This window comes from Leptinotarsa decemlineata, unplaced genomic scaffold (genome assembly GCF_025532065.1).
Source record: "Leptinotarsa decemlineata unplaced genomic scaffold, Ldec_3_MD MMD2_P_RNA_scaffold_2, whole genome shotgun sequence".
Taxonomy (NCBI): Eukaryota; Metazoa; Arthropoda; class Insecta; order Coleoptera; family Chrysomelidae; genus Leptinotarsa; species Leptinotarsa decemlineata.
The window spans coordinates 19,443,067-19,470,785 of record NW_027412529.1 but is presented as its reverse complement, the minus strand read 5'-3'; the positions used below and the strand labels follow the sequence as shown (position 1 = coordinate 19,470,785).

Below are 27,719 nucleotides of genomic sequence, written 5' to 3'. Positions count from 1 at the left end.
AACACTAGACCGTTATGATATTAGCAATATGGAACTGGCTAGATCATATAAATACTTTGAGAAAGTCATGGAAATTAATACCCAAAATCGCAATCCAAAGTATTATAAACTTTTTGAGGCCTTGCCAAGCTACGAAAACAAAACCTACGATCCAGATTTCGACAATATCCCCACGGATGAAGAAGAAATCCAAGAAGATAAGACCCCCCAAAATATATATATATATATATATATATATATATATATATATATATATATATATTTCAATATAAGTTGAAGGATAGTCATTGCTGACTAGTTACAAATTTTGTATGATGGTAATACATTATGAAAAATTATTAATATGAAAGGTCAACTTACTGTTAGTGAGGTTGGCCGTGTCGAAAAATTGAAACATGTCAATACAATAAATAAAGTCACTAATTAAAAGAGGTTGACTCCTCACAAGATAGACATTAAAATTTGATAAAAATCGTTAATTGTTTCAAATTTATGGACTACCGGTAAAAGCATTAGGTTGAAAAACAAAAGAGAGAGAGATTATTGATCAATGTTAATTAATTAATTATATATATATATATATATATATATATATATATATATATATATATATATATATATATATATATATATATATATAGATTTTATCGAGTGTGCATGATATAAATCAAAAATTAAAAATTCGTGGATACAACACTCCAAACAGGGGGCAAACCGCAGACACGTGTTTCTGGCTATTGGCCTCATCAGCGTGGTGCAGCCAAGTGTGAAGATGGGCAACACTTGTTTGCCGACAGCAGGAAACAACACAAACGCACGGAGTCAACAACAGGAGCCAATCGCACATTTGTGGTTCCAGTTAGAAGACCTAGAATTCCCAGGTTACATCTAATACGACCACGTAGGCAGCTATAGCTACCTGCGTGACTTCCGGGTCCAGGATATGAATACAAATAGAGATTTTATTGAGTGTGCATGATATAAATCAAAAATGAAAAATTCGTGGATACAACACTCCAAACAGGGGGGCAAATAGCCAGAAACACGTGTCCGCGGTTTTCCCCCCTGTTTGGAGTGTTGTATCCACGAATTTTTCATTTTTGATTTATATCATGCACACTCGATAAAATCTCTATTTGTATTCATATCCTGGACCCGGAAGTCACGCAGGTAGCTATAGCTGCAACGTGGCCGTGTGAGATGTAACCTGGGAATTCTAGGTCTTCTAACTGGAACCACAAATGTGCGATTGGCTCCTGTTTGTAGATGATAATCCATGGAACAAAAGAGAACTGTTTTTGGTGCAAGTGTGATCAGAGTCATCTGCTGTTCTGTAAGTAACTCAAGGAGAAAACCCAAAAATCGAATATGTTGAATTGAGGATGTTGTTCATTCAACTATATTTATTGAAAAATTCCACTCTGTTTTGTCTTGTCTTCAATATTTTTATACTTTGTTTTGAAAGGTGATAACGAATTTTTTCAGGGCTCTTCAATGCCGCTATTATGCATTCCGGCCATTCACTTAGTCAATGGGCTCTAACAAGAAATGCTCCCACTTTAACGAAAAATATTGCCAAAGTTTTGAAAACTTCAACTTCTTCATCTGAAAAAATGATAGAAGGGCTCAAAAAAATCAATTCCACAATTCTACAACAAGAAGCAACAGCAAAATTTTCAGTGAGTATGACGATATCAAAAACTTGTGATTGTTCTAAATTTTTACTGAAACTACTTTTCTATGTCTTGAAGTGATGAAGTGAAGTCATTATACTCTCATTGAAAATCATGAATCACCCGACCACTATGAGAGTTATTATCGAGAGACAAATAGAAGAGGATTGAAGACACAACGTTTATAGCTGATAACTACTAAATAATTCAATAAAACATCCTCGAAATTTTTTTCAAAACTTATTCATTCAACGTTTTTTCAGGAATGATGTTCTGAACAACAATAACTCAACTGTTAAAATCTGTCTGTCTGATAAAATCTCTATTTCCATTAACCAGTTGTCGCCCCCTACTAACTACAAACCTCAAAAGTCGGAACTCGTACGAGCTAAGGACTAACGAGGACTTACTTTTTAATATACGATTTCCAGCACAGAATCTACTGGTAATATCTAAGTCTACAATTATTCAACTTAATGTTATTTTCATGAAATTATCAATGATCGGATTAATTGACAGGACTGTTTCAAACAGTCAAATAATAGTATTTTAAATGATAACAAACGTCTTCATCATTTTCATGCTGCCATTCTAGATGAAAGAAAATGAAAAATGCTCCAATCACACCTCAAAGGTTAACAGTGAGGACATGAAATTCTGCACACCCATTGGGGTATGAATGACAGTTATAGTGGGTCCACCATGAAATTGCTGGCACCTTCAGGGTTGACTCCAAACCAGAGAATTCCTTAACGGTCGGCAGTAGGAACTTGAAATTTTGGATACCCGTTCGGATATGATACACGGTTTGTGGGTCCAACATGAAATTGCTGGCACATACAGGGTTGTCTTCAAACCAGAGAATTCCTTAACGGTCAACAGTGGTGTAACAGGCATAAGAGGCATGCAATGATTTGTATAATTTGGTGAGATGGGCGTCAATAGCATTGGTTTGCAACCTGTCTAGGAGACGGAAAACTCCAAAATAAAACCCGGAACTGTGTTTCTTCTGATACGAGTAAGCTTTAAACTGAAACAAGTGGCGTGTATATTACCAAATAACTACCCAAGTCAAGATGAGGCAGTGTGGAGGACTGGGTGGCATCAGGGTATATCCGCCTCAGGGCACCTGGGCAAACCCAGTTGTATATTGACTCTTACAGTTCTAAACGAAGCTTTGGAAGGATTGACGGATATTTATTTGGTACTCGTGGGAACATTATGGGAAATAAAGAAACAACAGAACAAAGAAGGTTAGAGAAAAAGAAGTTAAAACGGCAAGAAAATGTTGCTAGTGAGAGCGCTGACATGAAGCGCCAACGACTTGAAAAAAGGCGTGGTGAGGTGCGTAGTGAATCACCCACTCAGTCCCATATAAAAATAACGCACTGAATGAAATGAATAGACTAAGAAATATATCTAACGAAAACTAAAAAATATAAAATGAATTAATATAAAAAAATTTAAAGAGAAGGTTTTATTTACAACCTCAAAAGATAATGAAGCGTGTAAAAATAAGAGGCACTCTGAATATTCCTGCTTATTTCAATATAGCTTAAAATTGTATTTCCAAAAATGCAGCACACTTGATGTTTTTCAAGAGTCATCTTTGAAATACAAAGTTTTTAGGTTTTTATCATATAGACTTTACCAGTGGGTAACCGGTCGCATCGACGTGGGTGCTTTGTTCAGTCACTCAAATCAGCCGCCGTGTTGGTCGGTGATTCAAGCCCCGGGCTGAACGATCGATCTTCACTTGCTATCGTCCAACCCGTTTTAGAAATCACACGTTGAAAAGTAATACCTCGTTAGTCCTTAGCTCGCACTAGTTTCGACTTCTGAGGGTTGTCGTTCGCAGGGGTGCAATGGCTGGTTAACGGAAAAACGCACACCTTGATCAAGTAGTCTTTGGACGATAAAACAGAATGTAAATCTTAAAAAATTTCCAACCTGAAGAAAATGAAGATTACAAAATAACTGGTAGCTGTCAAATTTTGATTTCAGAAGTAAAGACACTCTTCAATTAGTGGATTTTGTTCCATTTTCAAACACATTGGCATTGACGTATGAGAATTATGAAAAATAGCCTGTTTTATACAAACCGGGGAAAATGCAGAAGCAACAAGCAATGTGTATCACGAGAGGTATCCAAAAAGAAGACAATCTTTTTTTTTCTAATTGATTCGGCCGTTACTTGAAGATCCATAGTAATTTCAAAAACTTCACCTTCGATTTGATCTCAACATGTTGTGATTATATATTTTTCAAATAAAGTTTGTGGATATCCAATCGGAGGTGTAGTTTTTGGAAAGAAGACAATCTTTTAGAGAAATTTTCGCAAGATTACCACACAACCTAATTGATGGTGGTCAATTTTGAAAGAAAAGGCCAAAATCATATGAATCAAATAGGGATAAGGAGTTGGAAGAAATAGTCCTTTTAGGAGCTATTGAAAATAATCCCAAAACGTCAACGCAAAATTTGAAAATATCAACATGCCTACCAAGAACTAACGTTAGGAGAGTTTTGAAAAAACACGAATTCAAGCCATACCAGACCAGAAGATTTCATCAACTCAGACCAGGAGATTTTGAACGCCGCATGGATTTTTGCCGGTGGTTCCTGGAAAATGCAGTACCGGCATTTTCAACTGCTAAAATTCTTATATTTGGGCACAACAAAATCCTCATTCTACTGTGGAGCAGAGAAATCAAGGAAAATTTGTATTTAGTTTATGAGCAGGTGTTTTCAGAAGTTGAATTATCGGCCCGTTCATTTATAATGGCACTCTCACATCTCAGAGGTATTTAGAAATTTTTAAATGAAATACTGAACCCCTTGTCGATGAATGGAAGTTGGAACCAATTTTTTGGCTGCAAATTTTGGTAATAATTCGCTAGCCAACCAAGGATCCAACATTTGGCCAGTCAGGTCGCCTGACCTAACGCCTATGGACTTTTACCTCTGGAAAAGATTGAAAGATCTCATTTTCACATTGCCGACATATTGAAATAATTAATTCGACAAAAAAAGGCCCAGAAGAGGTGCCGCCTGTGTCTAGGAGAAGCTGGTAGACATTTCAAACACCTTCTCTATAGAAATATATTTCATTGTTTGTTCTTCATCATTACTCTTATTATTGTTGAAGTTGCATCAGTTAGTAATAGATAAAGTATAAATTGAAACTATGCGTTTCAATTACTGCTGTGAAAAGCTATCTCAACATTTGATACAATTTCCTTTTATCGCCGTTTCGTCCAAAGCCTACTTGATCAAACAAAGTGAGCGTTTCAAAGTCTACAGAAAAAAGGCAAAAGCTCTGTATTTCAAAGTTGATTCTAGCAAAACATCAAGTCTGCTACATTCTTTGAAAAGTAATTTCAAGCTCTATAGAAATATTCAGGAATATACAGGGTGTTTCCGTTACTCAGACACGATGACAGATATCGATATGCTGTTTTCATCATTAAGTTTGTAGAAACATTTGACCTTCAGATACAGCCATCAGTTTTCTTCTTTCTAGTTTAAAATCAGAAGTTTTTCTTTAGAACTGTCCAATTTGGCCCACTCTGTACAACTAAAACCTTTACGGTATCCCTGTTAGTGGAAAAAAAAAACACTTCGAGACGTGATTTGAGTCAAGTTCCAATCACTCCCGCCAATATTTTTGAAGAAGATCGCTCGAAGGTCTTTAAATTCAGAGGGGTTCTGTTTTCTGGCAATACTTTTATAACTGCACTTTCTCACGATGAGGTAAACAATAGTGAGTGATGTAGGAAATAATGTGGAAAGAACACAAATTAAAATATCTGGTATTCAAACCATTACAACCTACTATTTTTGTTTTAATGTGTGTTTAAACAAAAATTCCTTCAAACTCGCTCGTTCGTAGGAGTGCAATAGCTGGTTAACGGAAAAACAGATTTTAAACAGAAACATGCATGTGGCTATAATCTATACTTATAAATGCGGAAGTCATTTAATACACATTCATCTCTGTTTCTCCGTACTGGTAAGTTCTAGGAAACTTAAGTCTTAGATGCGCACGAAGAAAGGATTTTCAAATATTCCAACTGGAGCGTCCCCCATGGGGGTGAAAGGGCCGCGTTCACATATGAAAATTACCTTTTCAGTACTGTTTCTCCGTACCGCTATATTTTCGGAGGCTGAAACTGTGTATATAGATTCGTTTTATGTTGTAGATATGCAATAAGAAAATATTTTTGAATACTTATTGGAACTGGGCCGCCAGCCTCTGGTATTAAATGCGAGTTCATAAAATAAAGTTACCTTTTCATCACTGTTCCCCCGTACCGGTGTATTTTCGGAGGCTGAAATTTTGTATGTAGGTTCATTTCATACTGTAGATGTGAACACTTCAACTGGAGCGCCAGCCGCGAGGAAAAAAGGCGCGTCGTTAAAACAAAATTATCTTTTCAACACTGTTTCTCCATGTCCTTGAATTTCCAGTAAATGAATTTATATTAAGGATCTGCATTGAACCCGTGCGGAGCCGGGGCGAATCGCTAGTAGTTCATACAGTAAACTTCGACAGAATGAACAAGATCTATTTATATATCATTAGTAGAGGAGTCAAAATAAATCCCTCATTCAGACATTATCTGGAGGATAATTGACAATCACTCTTGATTTTCTTGTCTAACCATAGATGATATCTAACATTGAGACACGAAGCACCTCATCCATTACCTTTGCAGGAATTACCATTTTTCATTTATTACTACTGAAAACTTACGAGATAGATATTACGAGTAGATAGGTATAATATCGATACTCGTAAATAGATATTGCCACGGGAAATCATTGAATCAACGGCTACGATTCATTACTCAAGACTTACGTCTTGAGACTGGTGTAATAGTGATACAATTGAGTACCACTGAGTATTATTGAATCTCAAAAGAGCTGGCAACTTGTTTGGAATCGTTACTCGAATTTTAAATTCTTTGAATTCTGAACTTCTTTCAAAGAATTAACTTTTCACGTCCTGTGTGTTAACAAAGTTTGAATTTGACATGTTGGTGAGTTTCTATTGATTTTCAGGACTCATTGAGAGATAATCCTTTGGGGGGTTTACCCCTTGGGCCAGTCATAGAACCAGAGCATCAAGGAGCTATCATTACTGGCAATAGCTACGAAAAGTTAAAGAAGGGTCAGTTTCATCACATACCTATTATCATTGGGCATACATCGAGGGAGGCACTGTTAGAAAGTTTGTCTGGTGAGTTATCTTTTACGTTTGCATATTCAATAATTTTCGATTGTTTTTGATTAGTTTTCATTGACAAGTACTATTTATTAAATTGATGACAATGCTGAAAACTAGACAAAAAAAACATGAATACGATTCAAAGTTTATTATCTTTTTATGTTGTTGTTATATGTCTACAGAAAACAAAGTTCAAAAACGAGACTTTTGAAAAATTTCAAAATTCAATAACGTTCACTTCATTCATTCGAAATCACACGAATACATATATATCTATGGAACGCCGTTTTACTTTTTATTGTCACAAATATTAATTCCTCAATTTATTCAACTAACAATTTATTTGTTTGAATTTAATTGACTCATGCATTTGTTCGACACATTAAAAACGATTGTTCGCAAAATTTGTTCTATTTTAAATGACACTTGATTTGAAATGTTACATGAATAAAATTGTTATTTGAATAAAAAAGAGTAATGAAATAAATTGAAGCTTTTATTGATTCCGAAGAAAAATATTGTTTCAGAGTATTGGAAAATGGAACGCCAATTTATTATATATTATGCTGAAAAATAATCTATATACATATAGTTCAACTCAGCAATAAACCAACATTTTAATTCAACAATCAATGGAATGTATTATTCGAGTAAATTCAACAAACGTTTCAATTCCGCATATAATTTTGACCTTTCAATAAAATGTTAGTTATTTATATGACTGTTGAATTACAATGAATTCTTAAATTCACTTTCTAAAAGTTTGGGAATAAAATTTCAATGAATATATTTGAATGACTGTCAAAGTTTTTCCATGAAACATTGTTGGTAATGAAAATAGACTTTCGTTTGTCTGAAAATATAGCAAATTAACTTTCCATACTAAATATTTTTCTATGAATAATAAAGATTGTTATATTTCAATTTTATTGAAAGTGTTCAATATTTGCAACATTCACTTTAATGCATTCAATTTAAAATTTGGTTACAACTTTTGTGCAAAACATTCTCAAGCAAGTATCATTTTATTTCATCAGTCTTTTTAAAAAGCTAATTTCTGACAAAAAATTAAATTTTTTGATGATTTAAAAGGTTTGTTGTATTTGAAAGATACATTTAAAACGATTGTTGATAATTTTAATTCGGCGCTGGTATCGAGCGGATTTATCAAGAACTTCAATTGTTACATATGGCAACATGCTAGTTCATTTATAGTACGACAACACGCCGTTCAACCGTGGCGCCGAATAAAAATTATCAACAATCAATTTAATTCATGTATCACTGAAATTCAACAAACAAAATAATTCAGATCATTTCAAAGGGATATTAATAAAAAGTAAAACGGCGTGGCACGCCGTTTTACTTTCTATTGGTATTTTGTGAAAATGAATTGTTTTGACTGTTGCATTTAGGTGATACATGAATTAAATTGATTGTTGATAATTTTTATTCGTCGCTGCGGTCTAACGGATTATTACCGTACTATGACCAACGCCATACATATATACAGTTTAGTAGTTCCATAAAAATACGCCCGACGACAGCGACGAATAAAAATTATCAACAATCAATTTAATTCATGTATCACTTAAATTCAACAAACAAAATAATTCAGCTCATTTCAAATGAATATTAATAAAAAGCAAAATGGCGTGCCACGCCGTTTTACTTTTTATTATTATTCCTTTGGAAAGAATTGAATGAATTTGTTTGTTGCATTTCAGTGATACATGAATTAAATTGTTTGTTGATAATTTTTATTCGGCGCTGCGGTCAAACGGATTTTGGTCACACTAGTTCCTCTTACAGTTTTCTTGGTTGGTGTCTGTAAAATGTCATCAAGTTTTCGTTAATGTTACTATTCTGTGGTTAGTAAGTTAGTATATCTTGTTTGATTGTATAGATGGCAAATGTTATGCGACTTTTGAGAAACACATTGTAGACTGTGTCTAACGTAAGATGTCTAGACGTCATAGTTAACGTAAGCACAGCTTATAGTTATAGTCTAATACGCCTAATACTGACACGGACACCAAGAAATAGGTTACCCAACTGAACAGAAATTGATGGTTCAGGTTGTTCATAGTGAAAACATTACAATATTATATTTATCATGAGTGGTTTTAATGTGAAGCGTAGAATTCGTCAAACTATACTAGAGGCAAATAGGTTTTTGGAAGAAGGAAACATATACAATGCAATACAATGCGCTGACGTCGGGCGTATTTTTGCGGAACTACATAACTGCATATAATATGTATGTCATTGGTCATAGTACGGTAATAATCCGTTCGACTGCAGCGCCGAATAAAAATTATCAACAAACAATTTAATTCATGTATCACTGAAATTCAACAAACAAAATAATTCAGATCATTTCAAAGGAATATTAAAAAAAGTAAAACGGCGTGGCACGCCGTTATACTTTCTATTGGTATTTTGTAAAAATGAATTGTTTTGATTGTTGCTTTTAGGTTATACATGAATTAAATTGATTGTTGATAATTTTCATTCGGCGCTGCGGTCAGACGGAATATTGTGTTACTATCACTAAACTATCATGTTGCCAGATTTAAAAATTCAGCTTCTGCAAGAATCCGTTCGACGCTAGCGCCGAATTAAAATTATCAACAATCGTTTTAATTCATGTAACTATAATTATCAACAAACCATTTTATTCATGTTTCACAGAAATTGTAGTAAATTATTCGATAGTTACAAAAAAAGTATGTATGACAAACATTTACTTCCAAAAATTTCAAACAATGAATCTATATTCGCAACTTTTCATCAAACAAATTAATTCATGTAACATTTTAAATCAAGTGTCATTTAAAATAGAACAAATTTTGGGAACAATCGTTTTTAATGTGTCGAACAAATGCATGAATCAATTAAATTCAAACAAATACATTGTTAGTTGAATAAATTGAGGAATGAATATTTGTGACAATAAAAAGTAAAACGGCGTTCCATATATATCCCTCTACTCACTCTCCTATCTTTGAAATTATGTCGAACAGTTTCATTGAAAAATAAATAACTAATGATGTACTAAAAGCTAAAATGTCCAATATGATGAAGCTAGACAACGATTCTATGAAGGATTGTTTGAAAGATCATAATGAAAATCTAGATAGAATTATAAAATTAATGAAAGCTATTGGGCTATACTCAAAAATTTGCAAGAAAGCAAATGATAAACGAACTAATAGTAGAAGGCCAATGACCTCGTAGTCGACGCCTTCAAACCATTAAAAAAAATGATGAAAGTAAATTGATAAGCTACCTAGGACCTTCCGAATTATTTGTTAGTTTTTAGTACATATTTTTTTTGATAAAACCGTTTAATATAAACACTTTTTTGACTTATTGTGTTTTCAAGTTTTCATTTTCTGATTTTGTTACTCAATTCTTCTAATTCTGTTTAGTTCATTTAGTGCCTCAGTTTTACAATTTCTTGCAATCTAAATCCTCAAAACATTTTGTAGCTACGGCCATCTTGATTTTGCATTTGACTATTCTACTAGCCAAAACCTGTCATTTGATACCCATACAGAGGTAGTTGTGAAAAAATATGTAATCCGCCATTTTGTAGCTGCGGCCATATTGGATTCACAACGATACATAAATAATTGAATTGTATTTTCATGAAAACCAAATGTGTGTAACAAATATCAGATCAATCTGTCAAAAGGAAGGGAGTCATACCCCAATTACTAAATTTGACCCAAATAAACAGGGCAAGCTGAATGAAACCGTTTAAAAAATCAAAGAATTTGAGAATTTACTGAGCTAAACTTTCTCTGGAACTCACAGAAATTTGAAAATATTTTATATGAATTCAAGATCGATCGAACATCAATTTACCCTGGTGAAACTCATCATTTCAACCACATAAATAGATAATTATGGTTAACGAAAATTGGATCCGAAAAAATATTTTTCAATTATGAAAAATATGTATTCGTGTTTACTGTCAGATCTCAGCTAAAAGCATTGAAACCTATGTAAAACATCACATTGAATTTGATATTATTCGAACAGGTGGGTGATTTCTCATTCAACTCTCAAACTGAAAACCTATATTATGTTGATATCTTCCATATGTAGACCATCACGTACAAAACATCATATCATTTCTGAATTTAATTCTGGAATTTGCACCCGAAAAGATTTTCGGGTGCAAAAAGTAACCGTTCACTCATTGGTAACTTAGAAGTGCACGTGATGTCAGCACGAGTGGCTGGCTTCTTCAGAGGTTTATTCATGTGGATGAATCACCGATGACTGGTGATTTCCAGTTCGTAAGTTGTATTTATGTTGACACAGGTAGTCTGCCTCTTTTGTTGATATGTTGCTATTGGACGAAGTATTATTACCTGTCAATGACGTTACATTGACTTCAATAAAGCGAAAATAGAACAGGTCCAAGGATGATTCCTTGGGGTACACCTGATTTCAATAGAAGGTTATCATATTAGTTTAGGTCAATACGTACCATTTGTCGTCTTTGTCAAATATGATTATAGTAAGTGATACTGAAAGTTACTTCTTTGCATGATCTACACATCATTGCATAGAATTATTTTCTTGGAGTTGATTGTTTCCTTCCTTTCTTTGGAAGATTCCCGCATTTTTTGTATCAAGATGTAGAAATTAATATCTCTTAAAAATATACCCCTTTCAATTTATCTCCAACAACATTTGCATAAATTCCTACACCCCCTCCTTGGCGCATATGACGTGCATAAACTAAAACTTTCAATATTCAAAAACTTCAAAGAGGTACCTTTTTCCATATCTCGGTAAAACATGAAAAATTCAAATTGGAAAACTGGGCAATCTCGATATCTAAATCAGAGACTTCATCCACACATAAGCTTTAAGTGTTAAGCAATGAAATTTTCGGGTCGAATAACTCTTTCAGCTGTGATTAATGGCCAATTGTCTGGTTCCATAGCTTTTTTGAGGTTGTCCTGGTTGAAGGTCACATTGAATGATACGTATTTCTGAGAATATTTAGAATGCTCAACTTCTGAAAAATTCGGTTTCAAATAGTTGGCTAAATCATTCTCTGTTATAGTATCTACTGCAGAGTTTGCAGAGTTCCCGACTAATCAATTATGCTCACTATATTGAATCCTGAACGATGTTTTCTTTTATGGTTAACATTTGTCCAGATTCCAACATTTTGTCATTTGAACTATTCACTTCATTAGAAATGGAATTGTCAGTTTCATTAATATAGGTCGACACATCATCACCGGTGTTTGTAGTTTCACCCTCAGTTATTATTACTCGATCAGACTTCTGGAATTCTGCGACATTGCTTTCTTGAATAGATGTAGAAACGTTTTGATTATCTTTACTCTTTTCAGAGGATTTGATGACACTGGTTTTTAAATTGTTTGTAATTGAACTCCATTACATTTAAACAAGTCATTAATGAGTTCCTGATTACTGACTGAACATTCAATTTCTCAAATTAATCTCTTTTTTTGTGCAACTCCATTGGCAACAGTAGATTCTGGTGTTCGGGTTTTTCTTACCTCAGATAATCCACCTGCATTGTATCTGAGTTCTCAGTTGACGCATAATGAAATTCCAGGATTCTTCGGTTTATATATATACAGGGTGGCCCACCACATTGGCCTCGGTATTTCTACGAGAAATGAAGAGAGTTAGGGAAAAACTTTTAGAACAGTTATATGTCGGTCAATGGGGAGCATATTCCAAAATTATTTTTAAATATACAGGGTGACTTCCATAAAAGTTACATACCAAAGTTACATTTTTTTCTTATGGAACACCCTATATTTTTTTATATTTTTAGATACTATAGACAAAATAAAGGTGAGGTACTATTATATTTCCCATACTCAAAATTGACCGTTTCTGAGAAATTTCGAGATATTTAAAAATACAGACCATAACTTAAAAATTGTTTTCACCCTGTAACGTGTAACGAGCTGCTCGTGATTAAATGTACTGCTTAGCTCAAAGGTTAAAGTTAACTACCACATGAAATTTTTAATGCAATATTATTCCGAGTGGGGAAAAAATTGCCTCAAAATTTGGACATACATTTAATTAAATAACTTCTCAAAGTTGAATGGAATACCCCGTATTTGATGGCGTTATTTAGCGCAAAAGTAGATTTCCTTCAAAACTATATTAGGGTTCCCTATACCTATCTTTTCTGGTTTTTACACAAAAGGCGTTTTTATATTTTACTTCTCCTCGTCCTATCCATCTATTTGGATATTGTCGATCTAACTCGTTTCTAACACGTCTATCAAAGGGTACAGGAGCACCATCTAGCTGCATCCACATCCGTTGACGAATATTAAGAGGTATACTTTTCAACAGCATAGGAAAATTATCCCTAATAAATCCAAGAAACATGACGCCATTTAAATGAACATCGAAAAAGTAAGGACCTACTACTTGCGTTTCAATTATTTCACCCCACACATCAACAGACCATCTGTGATGGTGATCAAGGATTCTAAAAATATTAGGGTTTTCGTCACTGTAGTAGTGAAAGTTATCTCTGTCAACTAATCCGTTGTTATGAAAAGTTGACTCGTCGGAAAAAACACGTAATCAAAAAAAATTTCTTCATCACCAAACTTTTCTTAAACCCATAAACAAAAATTCAGTTGTCGATCATAATCTTCTTCAAAAAGCTGTTGATGTAGTTGAATGCGATACGGGTGGAATTTGCAATTTTTAATCATTCTTTGGATACCCTGTCACCGATTATCAAAATCATATCAATTCGTTCTTCCTGGGGATAATTTCTAATTTTGCAATATTTCAAAATGACGATAAGTTTAAACTAGTTAAAACAATTATAATGGTTTGATTAACAAGTTATGTCACTGTCAAATACCTTTTTATTACATAATAATAATTGACGTCATCTAGGCGAATATTTGAAAGAATTGTACATAACTGAAAACACCCATCTACAATATTTTTTCAATTTTATTCATCTCCTCTCTCTAACAATTAGAATACTTATTGTACCTTTTTGTTAATAAACAAAAATTTCAATCAATTTTATCCTGTCGATGAAAACTATTTTGGTGAAGGATCTGGCAATTTTCGAAATTTGAATAAAGTAGTGTTGGTACATGTATTTGAAAAAATAGTTGAATAGGTTTTATAGGCAATCGTAAATGTATGTTTTTATTGCCCCATATTGTAATTTCGGTATTTTTTATTTCAGAAATGACAATAAATTTTAGTTTTTACATTTGCCGAAAATAATTCCTTGAAAATCAAAAGATATATATATATATATATATATATATATATATATATATATATATATATATATATATATATATATATAAATAAATAGATAAGTACTCTTTGATCACTCCCATATTGATTTCAATTTAAGAGCCACCGGTATACAGCTGTTTCAGCCTATTGGGCATCGTCAGTACCGAGCAGGCGGTCCTCGATTGAAGACAAAATGAGAAAAAACCAAGAAAGTACTTGATAAAAATAGCTGCGTAAACGCAAGCGAAACATAAGTGGAACCACCTATTGGTGTGACACCCAAGTCAACTTGCCAAGTTTTTTATGTCAGTGTTGGTATCTATTTATTTTTATGATGCCGACAAAAAATATGTTTTCCTCGAAACATAACTTAATGAAATGAATACAAGAACACTTTCTGAATTCGAATATTTAAAAAAATTGTACATAACTGGAAACACCCATTTACAATATTTTTTCAATATTATTTCTCTCTTCTTTCTAACAATTAGAATACTTGTACCTTTTTGTTAATAAACAAAAATTTCAATCAATTTTATTCTGTCTACAAGCAAGACTATTTGCGTGATGGATCTGGTAATTTTCGAAATTTGAATAAAGTACTGTTGGTACAGGTATTAATTTTTAGTTGATTTATTTTGTTTTCAAATTTTTGGTACTCATTATCTTCTTGATGAACTATGCAATAAAATTGAGTTCATGAATATTTTAATATCGTAAAATATAAACAGAAAATATTTCCTGAAGTGAAACAATTTAAAGTAATCCGTTTCAGGTATTATCAGACTTTGGCTGTTTACTTTTGATATTCAGCCTTCGAAGTTAGTTCCTGCGAGCATGAATACAAAAGGACAAACAAATAATCAAATTGGAAGATCGATCAAGAAACATTACTTTCCTACAACATCAGTCGCAAGGTCAAATGGAGAGTTAATGGACGTAAGTACGATATGTTCCTTTCAGTTTGGTACTTTTCAACAGATTTTCTTCTGGAAATGATCTGTGTTGATTGTTAATTAAACAGGTGGTATTGCTGAAACACAGCCAGAAGAATAAATAATTCATTCTATCACTCATATTTCCAAGTTCATATAAATTCAGAATAATCCTCAAATATACTAAACATAAAGAATAAACAAATAAAAATTTTGAGCCGTCACGGGACGCCTGGCAGATGTGAAACATCAATAATAACATTTTGTGACCCTTGTGATGATTGTTGGGTACTGAAATATTTATAAAAAATATGTAATTGTAAGGGATCGATCGCAGCTTGAGAATAGAATAGAATAGAATATTTATTTACCAATATTTGATACAATAGTGTATATTTGGCACGTCACTTAAATATCACACACAAATAATATCACAAATGTCACAAATAAATGTAGAGTCATGTAACAAAATGAATAAAAACTGAATCATCACATTTTCACTCATGAACATATTTACAAATATGATAGTATAATATAACTTATACTTGTCAATTTCACAAAAAAATAGGTGTATATGAGACAAAACAAAATATTTGTCAAGTGTATATGGGATAAAACAAAATACTTACACTACACAAAAAGTTTACACAATGAGGAAATAATTTAGATTCCTCATTCCTCCTATTTTCCCTTTGACAGGTCATTTATTTCTATTTATAAACTCATCTATACTATAAAAAGCATTCAGCATCAAATATTTTTTTATTTCATTTTTAAATGAAGATAACGTCATTTCTTTCATAGGCTGAGGAACACAGTTATACAAAATAATACAGTTATAGTATAGAGAGTTTTTGAATGCAGCTGTTTTATGCCCAGGTATCGACAATAATTTTTTGTCGTGTCGTGTATCGTACATGTGCCTTTCCGCAGAGGTATTGAAAGAAAGTATATTAGTTTTCGCATACACCAGACATTTATAGATGTAAATGCTAGGTACCGTAAAAATATTATTATTTATAAAAGTTTCTTTACAGCTATCTAAGCGATTTATATTGAAAATCAGTCTCAGTAATCTTTTCTGAGCAACAAAAACGCGCTGTAAATGACTCGATCGTCCCCAGGTTAATATATTCAATGAAATATGTGAATAAGCTAATGCATAGTACACACTTACAAGACCCTGTTTCGCAATAGTGTCTTTAAGCTGTAAAATGGCAAAATAAGCTTTATTAAGCAGCTCGCAGACGTGGTCAATGTGTGGTTCCCATGTTAACTTGTTGTCTATAAAGGTGCCAAGGAACTTACTTGTTTCAGATTGAGCAAAATTACAGCCAGGTGTTAATGGCCTCCTAAGGTTAAAGTTCATAAAAACCGTTTTCCCATGGTTTAAAATAAGTTTATTTCTTTGACACCACGCATACACTTCGTCAAGCGTTACCTGAGTTTTGTGGTAAAGTTCCTCCTCAGTAACACCCGACACAGTAACAGTGGTATCGTCAGCATACAAAGTGGTGGCACCATATTGAATATGATTTGGTAAATCAATAACATAAATTAAAAAGAGTAGTGGGCCTAAAATAGAGCCTTGTGGAACACCGAGAGTTACGTCATGCATGTCTGATTGGCATTCATTACATTTTACAATTAGTTTTTTATTTTCCATGTAGGAATTGATATAGCTTAGGAGACATCCTCTTATTCCGATATTATATAATTTTTTAGACAGTATGTTCCTGTCCACTGAATCAAAAGCTTTCGCTTGAGAAATGGTTCTTATGCAGATTATGTGAAACATGTTCTTTTTTACGAATCAGTAGAGAGTTGTCCTGGAAACCTTGAGAAGAAAATTGGAATATATAATTTAGGAAACACTTGCTATATGAATAGCATTTTACAAGCGTTGTGCATGACGAAGAATTTCAAGAACGAGGTTTAAATGATGAACGAGAACGAGAATGTTTCCTACTTATTCATCAAACTCAAACACCTGTTCATGCAGCTGCAGTTTCGTAAGAATGTATCATCTTTCCCTCTAACCGACTTCCTGGAGTTTTTGAAGTCCAATATATACTCGTTAAGACAACAAGAGGATTGTTTCGAATTCTTGGGGTTCTTGCTGAATACTCTTCGTGAGCAAAACAATAGCAGAATCAATACTCCTGACCGCTCTGGATTGAATGATTCCATACAGTCTATCTTGTCTGGTGTTTGTAAATATTTCGCTGGAGAAATCCTCACCTATTTGCTTTGTAGTAAATGTTCAAGAGGTAGCAAAAATGAATGTGAATTTCTGGAACTTCAACTAGCGTTTCCTAATATGACTAATAACCAGTCCGTGCAAAGCTTATTGTTAAATCATCTGAAAATGGAACTTTCAACAGGTGATGAACAACGGTAGTGCCAAACATGCGCCAAACTGACTGACAGTTATAAGAAAACAAGTATATCTGACGTACCAGTCAATCTAATAATAACGCTCATGATCTTCAAACATGACTCAACCTCTGACGTAATACCAAACTCTTACAAAGATTCGAAATAGATGAACACTTCAATCTAGCAGATCGCTATTATAATATTCATTCAGTCATTGTTCACTGTGGTTTGGTCATTATTACGCTTTGGTCAAAGACGAAACGGACTGGTTTAAGGTTGACGATAGTCGTGTCACGAAGTATTCTGGCGATGTATTGAATTTATTGGAGCCTCTGGAGACACCCTACATTTTGTTTTCTGACAAATCAAAATCTTCAGATGATGTGATGCTGCAAGTTTTTCCGAGTTTTCCGGCAGCTGAAAAAGCAAATGCGCCACTGGAATCAATAAAGTCGCTCCGGAGCGCTAATTAATTTTTATCGTTGTTTTATAATTTTATGATTTGTATTAATCATAATAAAAATACTAATTGAAATATACATGAGAAAATTTCAATGTGGCTTCAATATACCAGTAAACTTAAAGAATCTTAGCTAGTTATTGCAATATATTACTGAAGATCCTAAATTATGGATATCAATAATAAATATTTCAATATAAATTTCATTGGAATATGAAAAAAAAATCATTTTGAATGGTTTTATTGAAAAAACAGATGACTATAATGATGTAGATAATGTACTAGAAACTAAAAAATTATTTGGAAGGTCCTAGTTAGAAGTCATCACACCACTCTCCTCAGCAATCTACGGTATTGATCAGATGAAATAATAATAAAATCGTTGGTAGTAGCGTAACCTAAGTGAATATTTTAATACTACGCCCAACGATTTTATTATAATTCAACATATTTTTTTTTAACTTATTTCATTTTAAAATTCTCAGTTCCGAATTTCGTTAATGAATTCTTTTCATTTTGGTTCTATTCATCGAAGTAATCCTCATCAAGAGCCACACAATCACTCCAGCGCCGCTTTAACATTTCTGTACCACTTTTGTAGAACGATTTATCGTTTGCCTCTAAGTATGCCTCAGTTTCAGCAGTGACCTCTTCATTCGAGCGACATTTTTTACCGGTGAGCATTTTTTGAGGTCTGCGAACAGCCAGTAGTCACTGGGAACCGAATCTGGCGAATATGGTATGTGCGGAAGCAATTCGATGCCCATTTCATGCAATTTTGCCATCGTTCTCTTCGATTTGTGACTCTGCAGCCCTTTCTTTTTTCAAATGGGGTCGTTTTTCCGCAATTTAGGCCTTCAAACACTCCAATAACGCTGTATAATATTCACTGTTGATGGTTTATTCCTCCTCAAGATACTCGATGAATAAACACTAAGTACATCCCAAAATACCGAGGACATAACCTTTCCAGCCTATTGTTGTGCTTTCGGGCGCTTTGGACGAGATTCACCAGTTGCTTTCCACTCAGATGCCGATCGTTTTGATTCCGGAGTGAAGTGATGGATCCATGTATCATCCATTATCACAGCTAACCCAAGCAACTTCACTTTTCGATTATTCAAAAGGATTTCATGATTTTTTTTTTCAATAAACTATGTTTAGTGAAACACTGGCACCCTGAAATGACTACAAGTGTTGTAAAAGATGCACACCGATTATAACAGGTTCATAAATTTATCGAAGGTCCAGTATCGATAGAAAAAGGTTTCAAATATAACATTACAAATGAAAATAACACTGTAAACTTTGGAATTTTGGGAATTGAAACAGAAATGAAATTAGGGGGGACTTCGAGTAACAATAATAACAAATACCAGACGTCACATATTACAAAATCAGAATTTTTAAAACACGGTGAATGAATCGAAGCTTGTGAAATCTATACGTGGTAAAATTTATTAAAACGATGTCATATTAACCGGATCAGATAAAGGCAACACTATAGTTGCTATTAACCGACATGACTACGTCCACAAATTCTAGATTTCTTGAATTCAGGAAATTTGTAAAAGCTGAAACATGATCCGACTCATTCTTGCCAAAGACAATTGAAAGATTTTTCGAAAAATTCAAACCTACTTCAAATTCAAATTACCTTTGATGAACCCCCAAACTCCAAAATTCTACTCACTAATAAAGCTGCAAAGAGTTATCCGATTAGACCAGTAGTTTCCTTTGTCATTGCATCATCAGTAGTAAATTTCAACCTAAATTCATTCTACGGAATTCATATGACTTGATGAATAAAATAAAGAACATAACTCTACCAGACAACACAAAATTAATATTCTTCGATGTGCAGAATATATTTCCCAGCATACCTCCTGATGATACTATTACTTCAATTATAGAATTATTAGGTAAATATCGAGTGAACTTAGTTATAAAATATAAATCATTGACTTTCTATTGTTATTATTCCAACAAAATTATTTTCAATTCTACAACATTTATTCCTCTTCAAAAGGTTTAATTATGGGAACTCTGTTGAGCCTTTGCGGAAATATTCATGGATAACCTGGGAAAGTTGATTCTCAAGCATCCCTTATTTAAGTATTTCTTGTATTGGCAAAGATATGTAAACGGAGTTTTGGTATGTTTTACAGGTACTGAGGGGCAATTAGATAATCTTCATACGGATATCAACAGAATTCATGAAAACATTGATTTCACTATTGAAGTAGAAACAGACAATTCAAATTCATTCAATTTCTTGTGTTTGGCAATTCTTACAATGAACAACATACATGATTTTCCTAATTATCAAAAACGTTCCCATACGGATGTTTCTATTCATTAAGAATCCACCCATCGGTAGCAACAAAAAATAGTATCTTATAATAGATTCATAGATTAGTCAATGTTCCTCTTTCAATAGATAATTTCACTAAAGAACTCAATATCATTGAGCAAATTGCAGTAAACAAAGGATTTAAAGCTCAATTAATAGACAAAATAATGTCCAGAAAAGTCTTCGCAAAAGCAAAATTCGGGGGGTTTTTCTACTGTAAACAACAACAGAAAAAGTGGCTTCATTTTTGAATAAACAAGATATTGAAATTGCATATAGAACAGGTAATAAAGTTGGGAAAGTTACTTGAAAATAATAAAGACAAAACATTCAAATTCGAGAAATCAGAAGTATATAAATCAATTCTGGAACTTGTCCTAAGGTATAAATTGTTGAAGCTGGCAGAGGAATCGCATCCAGGAAAATCATATGAGCTATGTAAATGAGAAAACAGGTTCAACATATTCGAACTATTTTTTAGAAGATAATCATATCTTGAACGGAGATTTTGAAATTTCACACGAAGTAAAAAAGGTTCAAAGCTGAAATATTTGAAAGCAATGAAAATTAATAGACTTCAAATACGTTACTGAATGACCAATTAAATTCATATAGAGCACCATTACTAAACTTCTTATCTTAGGAACAGACATTGTATTAATATGATCTAGGTAATCATATTTTGACGATGTACCGTAGGTATATAAAAGTTGAGTAGATGCTTTAGATAAATGATTGGAGAAGTACCTGGGTAGGTATCTCTCTTATGATTACGTAGAATTTATAAAAATTAGAGTATATTTACTACGAAAAAGTTATTGTGATATCGAAACATGTCGTAATATATTTAAAAAAATGAAGTTCGTAAAGATCAAATCGTAATGTGTAATTTATGAATAAATTGATGGATGTAGCCGTTACCACGTGATAGGAAATCGTAATGAAGAAAAAAGAATTAGAACTTTCTATGTTCTATGTAAATAACAGAAATTTTCAATTATCTTTCCTTCATTATGATTTCCCACCATGTGGTAACGGCTACACCCATCAATTTAATGAAAGAAGCAAGTACCATCAGGCAATAAAAGTGGTAAAAACATAGAAAGTTTCAATTCTCTTTTCTTCATGTAGTTTATGAAATCACCGATACAACTTTTACTGGAACAATTAACGCGCTAAACAGATATTTTTTACGATTCCAAAGAGAATGGCGTTCTGCAACTCTTCGTCCAAACATATATATATCCACTTATATGCAGATTTGGTGCTATTCTCACAATGGAATTAATGTTTTTGCGTATAAAAAAATCAGCAAAGATCTGTGGTGTTGTTCAAAATCGATAATCAATAACTGAATAACAATTCCTTTACTTATTTTCAGTTCATTTCCGATGATCAGTGGCAAAGACCAATTCAGGAGAGTGTCAGATTATATTCTGCCAGAACACCAGTCTTCTACTACCAATTTTCACACATTGGTTCACTCTATGGAATAACTGAAAGAAAAATCCAAGGTAAAATATATTATTTCCTTCCGGATATATTCAGATTGCTTGGTAGTATCTCAAATTGATTTCTGAGTAGTATCATAAGTGAGTACATTGAGTGAGTAAAAAACAATGAATTGAACATATAAATCGATGAAAGAAAGTTAAACATTAATGGAATTTTTGGGTTTGACAACTGTCATACCTTCATATAAATGTCATTTTTCAATGGGCATGATGTTTTGATAATCTTTCACTCTGAAGGGAAAGTTGATTGATACAATTTTCATTATTATCATTATGATTTTTGGTGTAGTTCCAGTAAGTTACTGTATATACTGCTGAGATTATCAATGTCAGTCCTCTTATTGATACAATTAGAAGACTTACTAATTTCAACCATTTCAAGAGAAAGCCGTTTGGAAATATTTTTTTTTGTGTGTAAAACTTTGATATTAGAGTAATTTGGTTTATGTCCTGTTTCTATAGAATGTTGCGCTAATGCACATGATTTCTTATTAAGCTTTATATCACTTTTATGTGAAGTTATTCTATCTTTAAGAATTCTAGATGTTGTTCCAATATAATCCAAATTACAATTGTTACAGGGAATGTTATAAATCACATTTGACTTTTTGGTAGTATCTGTTTTATCTTTTAATTTAATTCTTTATAGTTTTAATATTTTTTTGGCATATTTTGATATTTTGTTCATTATGAAAAAGTTTTATGACATTTGAAGATTAATTTCCAACATTAGGTATAGATTCATAAGAAGAATTGATAGGTGAACTATTATTATTACATACATTTCTGTTGATTACATCGGAATTTGTATCAATTCCAGTATTGAAAATTATTTCATTGAGAAGTTTTCTGGGATAGGAATTTTCGATCAATATGTCTCTAAGAAGTTTGAGATTTTTTTATTTGAGGGAAGGATGTACTAATTTTTCTATTCTTTTTTTCAAACAGAGTATTGAATTGATTTTAACTGATTTCTTCTGAGAAGAATAGTAATTGATATATCTTCCTGAATTAGTAGGTTTCACATACCAATCAGTGATCAAGGAATTATCAGTTTTACGGATAACTCTTGTATCAAGAAAAGGAAGGGTTTGATTATTTTCTATTTCGATAGTGAATTGTAATTTTTTATCATATCTATTGACAACATCATGAATTTCATGAGATTTGTCATGAGGTATTGCACAAATGACATCAGCAACGTATTTTCTTGAAAAAGGAATTTCAAAACCCATTTTAGGAAGTATTTTTTCAAAAAGATCGTCCATTACGTATTGAGCTATAATAGGAGAAATAGTAGCTCCCATTGGTGTACCAAGAATTTGTTTATAGTATTCATCTTCGAAAGAGAAATAACTTGAGTTGAAGATGAAATCAATTATTTCAATAAACTTCTTTTGGGTTATTAAACATTTTTTATTTATATCATTCCATCTTTTGATAATACTTTTCTCCACTAGATGCATAGGTATATTGCTACAAAGTGAAATCACATCAAGGCTGATCAAAATATAACCTGTAAGTTATGATTTTTCATTTATAAAATTGGAAAAATCGAAAGAATCCTCAATATAGAATTCATTTTCATAATTATAGGCATCAGTGAGAATTTTATTGACCATTTGGGGGCAATTTTGCTATTTGGAGCATCAATGGAAGAAATAATGGTTCTCAATTTCATATCAGGTTTATGTACTTTAGGAAGTCCACAATATTTGGGTGATATAGAATTATGAATCATATACATTTTTGCTTCATCTTCTGATATTATTGTAGATTTTTTCAAATCTGTAATGATTTTATTTGCTTTTTGTTGTATTGTTGAAACAGGATCTCTATTGAGTTTAACATAAGAATCACTTTCATTAATAATCTAAAGAGATTTCTCAATATAATCAGATTTTTTCATAATCACTGTCACGTTGCCTTCATCAGATCTTGTAAGTATCAATTCTGGATGATTCTTCAAATTTTTTTTTGTTTTTTCAAATAGAGAATCAAGATAATTTTTATTATCATGAGGTTTCTAAAAAAAGTTAGTAACAATATTTGTAATTTTTGCTCTGAAAAGATTCTTTTTGCTACCACTAAACCCAGTTATCAGATTTTCAATATCTGAAAGTAAATTTGGTATTTTCACCTCTTTGGTAGTTGGTGGTAAGCTGAAATTGAAACCTAAGGCGAGAAAATCTTTTATATCTTCAGGTATAATGATATCTGAAATTTTTTATCAAATTTTCTTCAGTTTTAATATCTGATTTTGAATTACTTTTGAGTATACTAAGTTTATCGATATTTCTCTTTTTTATGTCATTGAAAATTTTATTGTATTTGACAGTTTGTTTTTTTTCAAATTCTAACCAAATATTAAAAGGAATTGATTCTGTCACAAATTTTATTTGTTTACCCAAAAGTTTCTCTAAATTTTTCAAATCATTATGTGTGACTTTAATTTCAAGGTTTAATACTTTTTTCTTCAAGTTGTCATTGAAATCATGAATGTTGCGAAATACCAGTCTTTCCGCAGTTGAATTCTTCACTTAATCTCAACTACATATTATTATCAGTATTATTGCCAAATCACTTATTATTTTCGAATTTCGAGTAATCCTCGAAGAATAGAATACATTGATAGACCGATTACGAATCTCGTTGCAACTGACCTCCTTGGAGGGCCTCGTTCATCTTTTATATTCATGGATTGGGTCTTCTATTGATTCCATTAGTGGCGTCTTCGTAAAGGTGGAAGTCATCACCTTCACATCCTCATTGAACTTTATAGGGAATCCCAGTTTGAGGATTTCTTTAGTTCATTCATTTGCTTGCATTTTTGTATCTTGAGGAAGAAACCTAGAACTTTTTTTTACAACTGTCATTAAAAGTGACATTTTTAATGGTTGTCAAGAGTATTAAAAGTTAATGTTTGCAAAGTATTTTCAACACTAGTGTTAAAAGTATTCTTATTACAATTTTTTCGATCAAATAGCAATAAACAAAACATATTAATGTTTTATTCAACAATGCAAAAAGAACGACCTATTTTCATTTTTGTATTTGGAATTTGAACAATCAATGATTTATCTATTAATTTAATGTCTTTATCATCAAATATTTTTCATCTGGCGTCTCATTAATAAACCTCTGGATTTTATGGGCCTATAACTTTAATTTTTTCGCTTTAATGCCTCGTGCCCACTTGCAAGTATCTTGCGAAAGTTTTTTCACCAAGTACTTGCCAGCGTGTCTACACTGTAGTCTAATTGTTTTGAAATTTATTGCGGCAAATTACTCTAGCAAGTTCGTTTGCTTGAATAACGTGTACTCACACTTCCAAAAAAATGTCGTCTCAGCAAGTGGCTGCTGCTGTTGTAACATATATTCAGTTAAAAAAACAAATAAAGGAAAAGGAGAATTACAAAAAGTGTAGAAAAATTTGGGTGAGAAAATGGATTCAGCGAAGATCTACGCTAGGCATACATGAAAAGCTGCTCTCTGAATTGAGAACGGAAGATACTCAGCAGTTAAATTTTTTTTACGTATGTCTGCGGAAGATTTTGATTTTTTGCTGAATTTGGTGAAAGAAAAAATATATAAAAAATATATCAAAATCTGAGAAGCCATTCCACCAGCTGATACCACTCCTGATTCAGTTGTGTTCTCAAGTTATGTAGCTTGCGCTAAATTTCATGTTCATATGTGTTGAATAGTTCTGCTAATTTTTGAAATGTGCCTTGTTTTTTTACTCTATTTTTAAAACCTTTGCAATGTATATTCTATATTTCTGGGTACAGTTCAAAATTTTCAATTAGCTGAAGAGTTTCTTCTCTATTCCAAACACGTCGTTCCTCCATTTTTGTGAAAAAATCAGAATATAATTCAGATTCGAAAAAAATGAATGAAAGTATAAATTAGTTCACAAAATCTCACAACTTGCTGCAAATATTTCGAAACAGTCTAAAAATAATAAAGTACAAAGTAATTTGCTTAGATTCGCCGTGTACACTACAAGCAACCTTTTCAATATCATCAGGATCACACAATTGTTCTTCATTATGCAAGACGTTAGACACCAGTACAAACTTTAAATGTGACTTTGGTCGTGAAATTGGTCAACTCGCTACCCTCGTTTCGCAAACTTTTTCACTCACAAAACGAAACCTTACTTCTAACACTCATATCATAAATAGCTATTACTTCTTGTCAAAAATTGCAGTCATGAATTCATGGATGAGACGAATCTACTCATGTCACGACGACAGGACGTGAAGACATGCGTGAAAACGTAAGGCTACTTGATGTGATCCCGGCTGTAGAAATTTCGTTTCAATTGAAAGGGGTATATTTTCAGTGTTTGGAATGAAAACTTTCTGGCTTTCACTTCTCCATCTCAATACAAATATAAAAGAAAGCAAGTAACTTCTATGCATAACCTACACATTTTTCAATATAGTGTATTTCGAACTCCTTGCTTTCTTCATTTGGTAGTTTCCTTTTCATTTTAAACAAGCTTCGAATGGGTGAGATAAAATCGAATAAGCATATGAATGCCTTCACGTACTGTCATGTGACATCAGTAGATTTTTCTAATTCGTAGCATAAAGTAGTAATGTCATGACTGAAATGAGTGCTTCTTCGTGTAATATTATCCAGAACGGTGCTCATGAGATAAAAAGACAAGTGCCTTATTCTGAAAGTTCGAAATTCGACATTGAGAATGATAGGTAGTGTTTCATGTAAGTGAAATTTAATATCGTAACTCTTTCATATATTATATATTATTGTGTAGCAATCTCATCAATGATGTCTGATTCAATTCCTTAACGAATGGTTGTAGTACAAAGTGAATGGGAGAAAATAATTTTCGTATAATTAAATAACCATATGAAGGTAGCCGTTTCAAAAGAGTTTGTTTGTAAAGAGTTTAATTTTGAACTCAATTACTTTTTTTCTTTCCTTCGGAAGTTACTCTCAATTTTTTCTATGAAAATGTTCCTTTCAATTCAGTTTTTTTCAATTAATTTTTTATTTATTCAGAAAATACATTCAACAGGTCATGAGACCCAATTACAGGAGGACCCAAGAAGACTGAGATGGTCCTTTTCACCAGGAAAAGAAGTTTAACGGGCTTAAAACCTCCCGAAATCTTCAAAAGCAAACTAAACTTCTCTGAAGAGGTAAAATACCTTGGTACTTTTTGGGAAAGAAAGTTTTTGGCTTTCTACTACTCCATCTCGATACAAAAAAAAAACAGGTTTGTGTTTAATAAACCCTACAAAATACAAATTAAACAGAGCATACAGTCAGATGATACAAATGCAATACGGATGTATACAGACGGCTCAAAAACCAAAGAAGGCTCAGGGTGTGGAGTGTAATCCAGATCACTAAGCCTAAGAATTAGGTGGGGAATGGGAAGAAATATCAGCGTGGTCCAAACAGAACTGGCTGGTATCTCAATCGCCACAAAAGAAATAACCAGGAAAGAAATTTCTTCCAAAAACATAACAATCTGCGCTGACAGCAGACAAGCCCTATTAGCCTTGAACAGACAACGTATAACCCCAGAGCTGGTACTGGAGTGTCACCAAGATTTAGCCAAAGCCTCGGTAGATAATAACAGTATCCTGAGGTGGGTTAAAGAGCACGACAGGAGTAAAGGTAATCGCATTGTCGACTCTTTAGACAAGGAAGCGGCTGGACTAAGAATTTTAGGACCCAGTGGCACCTACGGCCTGATGACTTCTACAATTGCGGAACTAGTCAAATGTTACACCCATGCTCAATCCTTAAAGAGATATAATGAAATCAAAAGATGTAATCTTGCCAGGATCACCTTGGGCGACCCTGGGAAGCTGGCGCCGAAGAAATATGTGGCA

The 27,719-nt window shown here is 32.8% G+C and overlaps 1 protein-coding gene across 1 annotated transcript in view; it reads left to right on the top strand.

The window, feature by feature from the left end:
- LOC111507800 (venom carboxylesterase-6) overlaps nucleotides 1-27,719 on the top strand; it is a 54,224-nt gene that overhangs the window by 22,719 nt on the left and 3,786 nt on the right. The window contains exons 4-7 of the mRNA XM_023163157.2: nucleotides 1,486-1,679; nucleotides 6,738-6,915; nucleotides 14,978-15,141; nucleotides 21,711-21,843. Coding sequence (XP_023018925.2) covers nucleotides 1,486-1,679; nucleotides 6,738-6,915; nucleotides 14,978-15,141; nucleotides 21,711-21,843 — 669 coding nt within the window. The remainder of the gene's footprint in view (nucleotides 1-1,485; nucleotides 1,680-6,737; nucleotides 6,916-14,977; nucleotides 15,142-21,710; nucleotides 21,844-27,719) is intronic.